General features: G+C 47.7%; 1 protein-coding gene across 2 annotated transcripts in view; it reads left to right on the forward strand.

Moving 5' to 3' along the window:
- Nucleotides 1–10,468, forward strand: part of SPIRE2 (spire type actin nucleation factor 2) — a gene marked incomplete at its 5' end in the record, with an annotated part of 28,996 nt that extends 18,528 nt beyond the window's left edge. For both annotated transcript variants that reach the window (XM_081117862.1, XM_081117861.1), the window contains 7 exons: nucleotides 69–258; nucleotides 1,450–1,577; nucleotides 2,532–2,666; nucleotides 2,794–2,861; nucleotides 7,029–7,056; nucleotides 8,014–8,129; nucleotides 8,445–10,468. In XM_081117862.1, the coding sequence (XP_080973988.1) occupies nucleotides 69–258; nucleotides 1,450–1,577; nucleotides 2,532–2,666; nucleotides 2,794–2,861; nucleotides 7,029–7,056; nucleotides 8,014–8,129; nucleotides 8,445–8,667 (888 nt within the window). In that variant the 3' untranslated portion in view covers nucleotides 8,668–10,468. The remainder of the gene's footprint in view (nucleotides 1–68; nucleotides 259–1,449; nucleotides 1,578–2,531; nucleotides 2,667–2,793; nucleotides 2,862–7,028; nucleotides 7,057–8,013; nucleotides 8,130–8,444) is intronic.
- Nucleotides 10,469–11,299: the final 831 nt, after the last annotated feature.

Raw genomic sequence — 11,299 nt, forward strand, 5'->3', positions numbered from 1 at the left:
CCAGGGATGGGCAAGAGGTGCTGGTGGGCAGGGTGGTGAGGGTAGGGCTGGGTCTGATGTGTCCGCAGGAGGAAGAGTCTCCGTGTGGGGAGGTGACACTGAAGAGGGACCGCTCTTTCTCAGAGCACGACCTTGTCCAGCTGCGGAGTGAAGTAGCCTCTGGCCTGCAGCCGACCACTCAGCTCCCAGGAGGCTTGGAGCCATCTCGGGCCCGTGCAGGCAGCATGCACACTTGGCGACCAAGCACCCAGGAACAGGGCAAGTGCCGCCTCTCACACCCCCTCTCCCTCAACCCTGTCCTGTGGGTGCTGTGCCCCTTGGCCTGGGTCCCTTGTCTTCCTGAGCAGGCAGCACCTTCAGGGTACAGGGAGCTCATCCTGCAAGAAGGCTTTTAATGTTCAAGCCTATACTGCCCGTATCAGCTCAGGTAGGAGCACCCCATTTTTTTAACTTGAAAAAAACTTAGTAACCCATATTCATTGTAAAATATTTTTTAAAAAACTGTTAAAAAATTCCTATGATCCCATTACCTAGAGCTAATTACTATTAGTATATTGGTATACAGAAAGAAAGATGGACAGATGGACAGATGATGGTTGGAGGATGTATGATAGATGGATAGATGGGTCGACATATGGATGGATGGTGGGCAGAAGACTGACAGGTCCTTCTAGTTTTGTTTCTGTTGATGGACATGTGTCCACAGTGAACCAGACAGGTGGTGCAGCACATTCCACTCTGGAACCTGACTGTCGCCTCAGTTTCTCAACAGCCTTCTCTTCCCCTTGTCGGTCAGCACAGTGGACAGATCAATTCCAGTGGCCATGCAGTGCCACCATTGTACGGTCTGTGCTCCAGGAAATGCCAGCAGGACATGGGGTTGTCACCTCACCAGAAATGGCCAGGACCCCTTCTCTGCCCTCAGGTTCACCGTGGCATATGACCACGTTTAGGACAGCCCCATCCAGTAGTTATGACTCACTTTCCGGTATGAAGAGGTCCAGGCCAGACCATACCTCACTGTCCCCCCCATATTATCCTCAAGACTCAGAGACCCCATGGTGGGGGCTAGTCTGACTTCTTTTCCTCTGTTCTTCTCTGCCCTCTTGGTCTCTAGCATGAAATGCAGTGAGTGGGGCCACAGAGCAGGAAGGTCCTAGGTGAACAGCACTGTGGCTGCCATGGCTCCATCATGGGACTCCCAACGTTGGCTCATTCATGGGGCTCAGACCCCTTCAGGGGTCCCTGGCCTGCAGCACTGCATGGGCCTGTGACATGGGTGATATGCTCTCTACTCGACCTTCTGCTTGGTTACTCCCGCCTCCCCCATGTAACCACCCCACCAGCTCCTGCTACCTGTTAGGCCGTCTCCCTCATCCCCTGGGTAGCCCTCCCCCACCAGGATCTCTGCCAGGTTGCCCTGACAGAGCCTCCAAACTCTTCCTCCAGGTCCCTTCCCTGTGAGTGTCCAGTCCCAGTCCCAGGCTGACCCTAGTTCCCCCCAACACAGTGACCTGGGCTCAGCAAAGGACAGGCCCCAGGCCTCTGCAGCCCCAGACACCAATCACCTGTGGCTGGTGAGTGAGGGGGCACTTCTGTCCAGGGTGGCTGGGGTGGGGGTGCCTCTCGAGTGTTCATTTGCACTCCTGCCCAGGACAAGGCTCCAGTCCAGAGCATTGAGTGGTGTCTGCTGCCTGCAGTGGGTGTGGCTGGTCTGTGCTCGAGCCTCCAGCTGGGGGGGCAGGGTTGGTCTCTGCTGCCACCTTCTGGGCCTTCTGAGCACTGTGGCCCCTAGAAGAGAAGAACCTTGCTAAGGGGACAGCCTGCATGTGGAGTTCTTCGTCCCAGCTCTGTGTGGTTAGGACACAGGAGAAACCCTGTGCCTTGAAGGCTTTGTGATGTGACAAGGGAGCATTTTATTAGGGTGAGGTGGTCTTGACCCAGCCAGTATGCTGCTGACCCTCCCTGCACGTCAGTTTCATCAGCTGTGAAATTTTGTCTGACTTGTCATTGGGAAGAGCTGATATTTTGAAGCCCCCTTTTGGACCTGAGCCTTGGTGTGGGATTTTATTAAATGGGTATCTGGCTGGGATGTGGAGAGATGTCAGTGGCGTGTTCTCTATCATTTCCTTGACATTTTATCCAGAGGCTCAAATAAGAACAGATGTTAAAATGCTTTGAAAAATGTAAGTGATGTGTAAATGCAAGGTAGTGTTATTCTTAATATTCCCCAACAAAAGGCAATGCTTTCCCTAAGTTCTGTATTTGTTATTATCTTTTGCTGTATGGGAAATTACCCTAACACTCAGCAGCTTAAAACAACAAACATTTATTGTCTCACCATTTCTAAGGGTTAGGGATCCAGAAATGGCTCAGCTGGGGGTCTGGCTCAGAGCCTCTGGAGAGGTGGCAGCTGGAGTGTCATCTGGGCTTGTGTAGGCTAAGGCCAGAAAGATATCAGAGGCCTGGGGGAAGAGAACTTGTGGAGAGGACCTGAGTGAGCACCAACCCCTGGACCTTCTCACCCCCAGGAGTTCAGCCACCCCGTAGAGAGCCTCGCTCTGACTGTGGACGAGGTGATGTATGTGCGCCGTGTGCTGGTGAAGGCTGAGATGGAGAAGTTCCTACAGAACAAGGAGCTCTTCAGCAGCCTGAAGAAGGGGAAGGTGAGTGGCCTGGACCCTGGACTGTTTCCTCACCACACAGGAGCCCTGGGTGGGAGCCTAGTGAGGATAGACTGGACCCAATGAGTTTTGGACAAAATTGGGCTCTAACAAGGACCTTTTCTTACAGATTTGCTGCTGTTGCCGAACCAAGTTCCCACTGTTCTCCTGGCCACCCACCTGTCTCTTTTGCAAGAGGTGAGCCTTCTGTAAGCAGCTTGGCTGTGAATTAACATGGGAAGGAGGAGGGAAGAAGCCTCTAGGCCAGCACTGTTCAATAGAACTTGTGATTGTGGGGACGTCCTATCGTGCACCATGGTTAGTGCAACTAAGGAACAGAATTTAAAATTTAAAATTTAATTTTAATTCTAATAGCTAAGGGGCTCCCACTTTTAGCCAAGGTGGGGTAACAGGCACCAGAACAGGCACCTTCTACCTGAAACCACCAAAAAATAAGAACAAAAACAAAAAACAAAATATATGAAACAGTGGTTTTCAAGACACTGAATACCAGGCAACAAATGGGAAGAATACAGGGTTAGCCCTGTGACTGCAACTGCCTGGATTTCTAGGTCTTGAATCAGAGCCTGCTCAGCTCCTTGAGCTGAGGAGGTAAAGCTGAGAACCTAGGGAAACCAGGGCAACAGAGTCCCCCGGTGAGAATTTCCAGAGAGGAGAGAGCTGTCCAGAGAGCAAGCCTCAGAGACATGCAGAAAGTCCCCCTTGAGTATTCAGCAGAGTATTGATCAGCAAATACATGCAAGGAAATTACTGAAGGCTTTGAAAGAATCATCCTGAAGCAGGGTTTGGCTAACTCTAGCCCATGGGCCAAACATGGCCACTGCCTGTTTGGCAAATAGAGTTTTATTAGGACACAGCCACACCCATTTGTTTATTCATTATTCATTTAGCCACACCTAAAACATTTACTATAAAACCCTTTAAAGGAAAAGTTTACTGACCCTTCCCTAAAGGTTTAAAGGAACAGTAGCATGAATAGTGTCTGCTCCCACCAGTCATGATGGAAATGTAATTGATGGGCCACTGAGTGGAATACACAGGAAGGTCTTGCCTCACTATGGGGATAAGTACTAGACTGAGCATTGCTCCAGACCTAACAAACCTCAAAAGCAAGACCTGAAAGGAACAAACTATTCTCAAGCATCTTAACTGCTTCCCAGAACAGAGCTCAAGAATAGGAATAAAAAGTATCTATGCCCAGCCAGTGCTGCTCACTAGTTGAGGATCAACCCATGTACTAGGAGGTCACCAGTTCGATTTCTGGTCAGGGTGCATGCCCAGGTTGCGAGTTCAATCTGGGCTCAATCCCTGGTGGGGTCGTGCAGGAGGCAGCTGATCAGTGTTACTCTCTCATTGATGTTTCTCTCTCCCTCCTTTCCTCTCTCTCTAAAATCAATAAAAACATATTTTTAAAATGAATTAATTTTAAAAATTAAAAAAAAAAATTGTTTAAAGTATCTAGCACCCAGCAAGATAAAACACTTGGTGTGCAATCAAAGATTATCAGGCATGTCAAGAAGCAGAAAAACATGACCCACAATGAGAAAAATCAGTCAAAATCACCTAGAACTGACACAGATGTAAAAATTAGCAAAAAGGACATTAAAAGTTTTGAACTGCATTTCATATGTTTAGAAAGTTAGAGACATAGAATATATCGAGAAGACAGAAATTAAACCTCTAGACATGAAAACTAGACTGTTTGGGATGAATTTTACACTGGATGAGATTAATGGCAGATTAGAAATTCAGAAGAATGTGCAGAAGAAATTAGTGAATCTAACCAAACTAACCAAACACTGAGAGAAAATATAATTTAAAAAATGAAAAAGACATCAGTCAGCAATGGGATAACATCAGGAAGCCTAATATAAGGATATTTCAAGTCCTCAAAGAAGAAGTGGGGGACAGAAAAAGTATTTGAAGAAATAATGGCTAAAGAAGTTTTCCAAAATTGATGAAAACTATAAACCCATGAGAAACTCAATGATCCCAAGCACAAGAAACATGAATAAAACCACACCAAGGCACAGGTTAATTAAATTGATCAAATCCAGTGATAAAGAGAAACATTTTAAATGAGCCAACAAACAAGTACATGATATGTGCAGAGGAAAGACAAAGACAACTGCAGATTACTCATCAAAACAATGCAAGCAAGATGACAGTGGAACAATGTCTTTAAAGGACTGAAAGAAGAAAAACACTGACAATCTAGAATTCTATACCCAGCAAGGTTATGTTTCAAAAACAAAGGCAAAAGTAAAGACGTTTCCAGAAATACAACAGCCAAAAGAATTTTTCACCTTTAGACTCACACGAAAACAAAGGTTAAATGAGGTCCTTCCCATAAAAGGAAAATGATACCAGATGGAAATCTGAATCCACACAAAGGAATGAAGAGCAACAGAAGTAGCAACTACTTAGAAAAACACATAAAATTATTTTCCTATAACTCTTTAAAAGGTAAAAGGGTAAACCAATATCTAGCACCCAACAAGGTAAAATTCAGTGTCTAGCATCCAAAGATTACCAGGCATGCAAGAAAAATTAATAACAATGTATCATGGGGCTTGTATCTATAAGTAAAAGTATCAGAACAATTAGCATTAAAGCCAGGGAGGGGGGAAATCAGACGTATGTGACATGAAGTGGTAAAATATTACTTGAAGGTAGACTATAATAAGCTAAAGACAAATACTATAGGCCCCAAAGCAACCACTAAAATAATAAAACAGAGGAATTGCTTATAAGTCAGCAAAGGAGATATAATGGAATCATAAAAGATACTTGATTAATACAGAAGACAGAAAAAGGAAAAGGGAACCAAACACATAGTACAAAAAGAAAACAAATAGCCAGGTAGACTTAAACTCAACTATGTCAAAAATCACATAATGATCTAAACAACCTAACTAAAGGGCAGAGTTCCAGATGGATTAAGGAAAGCAAGATGATCTGCTGCCTACAAGACATGTACTTTAAATTAAAAGGCACAACTCTGGTCTAAAGAAAGTGAGATTTGATATGTTAATATCATACAAAGTGGACTGCAGAGCAAAGAATATTACCAGAGATAAGGAAGGAAATAACAAACCTTGACATTTTATGCACTTAACAGAGATTCAAAGTACATGGAGCAAAAATGGATAGAGCTTCAAGGAAAACAGGTAAATACACAATTATAATAGAGACTTCAATATTCTTCTCTCAACAACTGATAAAAGTTGTAGACAGCCCTAGCTTGTTTGGCTCAGTGGTTAGAGTGTCAGCCCTCAGACTGAAGGGTCCCAGGTTCATCAGTTCCAGTCAAGGGTATGCACCTACGTTGCAGGCTCAATCCCTGGCCCGGTAGGGGCACGTGCGGGAGGCAAACAATCTATGTTTCTCTCTCCCCCTTCCACTCTCTCTGAAAAGCAATGGAAAAAACATCCTGAGGTAAGGATTAAAAACAAAACAAAAGAAAACTTGTAGACAGAAAAAACTAAGGATACAGAAGATCTGAACCATACTACCAACCAACTTGACTTCTGAAGAACACTCCCCCCCCCGCCCCCCGAAAGCAGCAGCACACATTCTTCTCAAGTGTACATGGAAAGTTCACCAAAATACAGCATATTCTGGGTCATAAAACAAGTCTCAAAAACGTAAAAGGATTCAAGTCATACAATGAAATAAAATTAACCCAGCGGTTGATGGCAAATTCATTATGGGACATCCATGGCTCCTTGTTTTTAAAAATGAATTTGGACAAATTGTACTAACGTAGAGGAGCCCCTGATGCATCTTTATAGAATAGTATGTATAATACCCCATTACATTTTTTATTTAAATGTATATTTTAATGGATGCTTACATCTGGAGAATGAAGTCTGTATTGCTAGCAGGGATCATCTCTGAGTGGGCTTTAGAAGAGAAGACTCCTTTGTCTAAATTACAACTCTAATGTTTGAATTTTTACAGGTATTTATTTTTGAAATCGGGTGTGGGGAATAAAAAATGTTAATCACTGCTTCAAACAGCCTCTCCATTGAGGCCCCTCTGGCTCAGATGATTTCTGTGGTGAGAAGTGTCAGGTAAATACAAATGTGGAGGGTATGAGAAAACTCAAGACGAGATATTCTGAAAAAGAGCCAAGAGGGGCAGAAATATTTTGGGTGTAGAACTAAGTAAAAAGAAAAGCAAGATTTGGGAGTCAAATGAAAGTAAAACACTGAAGTACCCAGGGGCCTAGCAGAAGGTAAAGGCAGGCTGACTGGCAGGTGTGCTGGTTGGACACCTACCAGGAAGCAGCTGTTTCTTCCTGGGCCTCTTCAGGCTGACACTTTTCCTCTTCCCTTCCAGAGCTGTCTGCACTTCCTGCAGCATAAAGGTGAGGTTCGCTTGGGGTCTGAGCAAGGCTCTCAGGTGTCTCAGGTATTCTGCTGCTTGACATGGCTTGTCCTGGGGGGTTCTGCTGTTTCCTGTCAGATGATACTGTCACCTTTCATCTCTTTCCAGGCAGAATCCATTCCTACACTTTCTGAGACTGTGCAGTTTGTTTGTTTTTTTAACATATGTCTTTATTGATTTCAGAGAGAGGAAGGGAAAGGGAGAGAGAGATAGAAACATCAATGATGAGAGTCATTGATCGGCTGCCTCCTGCATGCCCCCCACTGGGGATGGAGCCCGCAAACCAGGCATGTGCCCTGACTGGGAATCAAACTGCAGTCTCCTGGACCCTAGATCGATGCTCAACCGCTGAGCCACGGCAGCCAGGCTGTGCAGTTTTAAAGACCCTTGTAGGTGCTTTTTTTTTTTTTTTTTTTTTTTAACAACATTCCATGTTAGTAGGATGGTGCCAAGAAACCCTTCACTTCCCCTCAAAAGTCCTAGCTTCTGACCTTACAACTTCCTTGAGTGTTTTTGGAGGCTCTTTATAGCAGTTCAGGTGTCTGCATACACACATGTGCATTGAGGTAAGTGGGTAATGACATGTATAAGTGTGTCATCTCAGTACACCTCAGCCCAGAAACAAGAATCTGCCTAAGAGGGATTTTCATCACCACTATTTCCAGACCCTGACTTTACATCCTGCCACTTGGCTGTGCAAAGACTTCCATCTTAACCACGTTAGGTATTTGCTGCCTACAGGGCATGGTGCTAGACCCTGCACGGTGTAAAACCAGTGCCTGGTCTGCCTATGTGAGCAGCTGTGGCTGGGCGTGTGTGGAAGGAGGCATGTGTCTTCAGATACAGGCATGGCGGGGTAGGGTGTCGAAAGCAGCAGGGGCATATGCCTGGGCTGTCCCTAGGGGAGCACTGTCCACCCACTGCCTCCCATTTGCAGGTGAAGATGCCTTCTAAGAAGTTTGCTCACATCCCTGTCTACACACTGGGCTTCGAGAGTCCTCAGGGGGCCGCAACTGCCAAACCCAATGTGACACAGAGGAGAGAGGTCTTCCAGTGCGTCCCTTTGCTCTGCTGGCACTGTGTGGTCAGGCACTGCGGTAACGCAGGAGTTGGGGTGGGGTGTGTTGTTTGCTAGGACACCCCAAGGAAACAAGACACAGATATGGGGGGGCTGAGTAGCATGAGATGGAAACCATGCTGGGTGGTGAGGGCCCAGGACTCAGGTCCCTCTAAAGGAAGAGCTTTTGCCAGGATGCACTTTGTTCAGCATGTTCATTCCAAAAACCTTGCATGCCTGATGCAGGGGGTGGGAGCATGGACATGGAGAAATGGGCGGGAGGCCTCCCTGATGGCCCTGTCCCACCCCAGGTCCCTGCAGGGGCCCCAGTGGCAGAGTGTGGAGGAGGAGTTCCCACACATGTACACCCATGGCTGTGTCCTGAAGGACATCTGCAGCGACTGCACCAGCTTCGTGGCAGACGTGGTACGCTCCAGCCGCAAGAGTGTGGATGCCCTCAACACCACCCCTCGCCGTGCCCGCCAGACCCAGTCCCTCTACATCCCTAACACCTGGACTCTCGACTTCAAGTGACAGCCCTTGCTACCCTAGGCCACCTGGCTAGAGGCCTTTCACGGTGGCCTAAAGTGGCCAGGCCTCTGGGGAGGAGCTGGACCAGTTCTCGACCAGGCTGGGAGCTCCCCATCCTGGAACACAGCTGCCAGCTGCCTCCTGAGTGTGCATGTACATATATATAGAAATGCATTTATATAACATATACACAGCCTATATGTTTATATATGTTTCCTAGCCGCAGAGTCCATTTGGGGTCAGGCTTATTTCCAGGACCCTCCCTGGGGAGGCTGTTTCCTCTCAGGACTCCTTGGGTGAGGGGGATGGCACAGGATAGAAAGGGGCAGGCTGGAGGAAGGGCAGGGGTGGTGGGGCCCTGGGGAAGACCCTGCCCTGCATCTGTTCTCCACCCTCTGGGCAGGTCCGGGCGTGGAAGGGTGCCTTGGTGCCCAGGAGGACTGGAACACCCTATTTGCATCTGTGCTCCTGTAACAGGGATATGGGATGCGGAGTCACCTGAAAATCGAGCGGGCTGAGATCTCTCCCAGGCATGTGTCACAGGGCCATCCCCATGGGAGGTCTGAGGTGAAGCCCACTCCCTGTCTGACACCAGGCCCCTGTAGTACTTTCGGTCTCTCTGCAGGGAGGAGCCTCGTAAACGGGTATTCATGGCCACATAAAGGTGGTCAGTCTCCCGTCTAGGGCATGAGCTAAGGACTCTCCAGTCACAGCAGCAGGCATGTTCTCCAAGGGTGGAAGCTGGGCTGAGGGGCCACTGCCCCAAGCAGTCAGGATGCCCTCCTGAGATGAGGCTCTCAGGCCCACGCCCATTCTCTACGCCCCGCCTCATAGCCTGGCACCCTGGTCCTGCATGGGAGAGCAGCTTGGCCTGCTGCTGCCACCAGTCACCTGGGGGACCCTTGTCCTCATCTCCCAGGTCCTGTGGGGTCCTCGGGGTGGGAGCACCTCCACCCTACTTGTTAGGGCAGTGGCTGGAGCACCTGTGTGCACTGTCTGCCCCTATGTGCCTGGGAGGTGGCTTCTGTCGTCATCCCTGCCTGCGAATGAGGAAACTGGAACTCAGGAGTGTCAAAGGAATCTGGGTAAAGATATACTCAGCTTTCCTGGATGCCAATGCAGGTCTGCTGGGCACCAGGCTCTAATGCTTGCCCCACGGACATGGGCCCGGAGGAGGCCCAGGACACGTGACTTGTAACAGATGGGCTTGTGGGAGAAGATATTTCACCAGCTGAGGTCCAGGACATTCAGTTACACGAAATTAAAGCAGCCAGTAACAGGAGCCAGCTCCTAGCCCTTGTTCTGAGTGCTTCACAAGTAGGGAGCAGTGTTATTACTATTTAAAAATAAGAAGACAGGTCCTGGCCAGGCATGGCTCGGCAGTTGAACATCGAACTAGGATCCAGGAGATTCTGGTTCGATTCCAGGTCAGAGGACATGTCCGGGTCGTGGGCTCAATCCCCAGGAGGAGGTGTGCAGGAGGCAGCCGATCAATGACAATTCTCACATCATTGATGTTTCTATCTCTTTCTCGTCCTCTCTCAAACCAATGAAGATATATTAAAAAAAATAATAATTTAAAGAAAATAGGTCCTGGCCGGGCGTGGCTCAGCGGTTGAGCATCAACCTAGGATCCAGGAGATCACGGTTTGATTCCCAGTCAGAGCACATGCCCGGGTTGTGGGCTCGATCCCCAGCAGGTGGTATGCAGGAGGGAGCTGATCAATGACTCTCACCATTGATGTTTCTATCTCTCTCTCCCTCTCCTTTCCTCTCTCTGAAATCAATAAAAAGATATATTTTTAAAAAATTTTTTTAATGGAAAAAATATCTTTGGTTAAGGATTAACGAAAATAAATAAAAATGAGAAAACAGGATAGAGAGGATAGAAGTTGCTCCCAGACACACGGCCAGCAATGAGAAAGGCAACATTTGTGCAGCACCTCCAAGAGCAGATGCTCCTGGGAGGCAAGCACCATTGTCTTCACTCTAATTCCGCAGGTGAGGAAATGTGCCCAATAAGGGGACACCTGGGTTCTGATCCACACTGGAAGCCTTGGAAATTGAAAGCCATACAAAAAATAATAAAAACCCATCCTGGACAGCTAGGCTGAGCTGAGAGGAGTGTTACTGGAGGTTGCTGCTGTCCCCAGGACTGCTGGGCCTGCCTCCTGAGGACCACAGATACAGTGGCTGTGCAGTACCCAGTGAGCCAAGCCCTGCCTCCCCTCACCTAACTTAGATCCTGACAAAGGTCACTTCCTCTAAAACTGTTTACAACCAACCAAACTTCTGGTGGTACAGGGAGAGACTCCTGTTGAAGTTGCCTGTTCAGGGAAGGTGCCATTCAAATTGGGTTGGATGTTGCCTCTCACAGCTGTCTTGTGGACAAAGCAGAAAGCGGCTCCAGGTTGAAACTCCTGTTTCCATCCACAGGTGAGGCAATAAGCCTGCATAAATTGGTCACACCATTTAACCAAGAGTGACACAGAATCTATTTACCAACTAGCCTGGCCCTAACAATCAGAATGGACAGGAGGGTGGCATCCTAGAGGTCCCACCTGTGCTGAGCATAACCCTTTAGTAGCTGTAATGCAGGCAGGGGGTTTCCAGGGGACTCTGGGGGAGTGGCTGG

This window comes from Miniopterus schreibersii (genome assembly GCF_964146895.1).
Source record: "Miniopterus schreibersii genome assembly, chromosome: 18".
In the NCBI taxonomy this organism is placed as follows: Eukaryota; Metazoa; Chordata; class Mammalia; order Chiroptera; family Miniopteridae; genus Miniopterus; species Miniopterus schreibersii.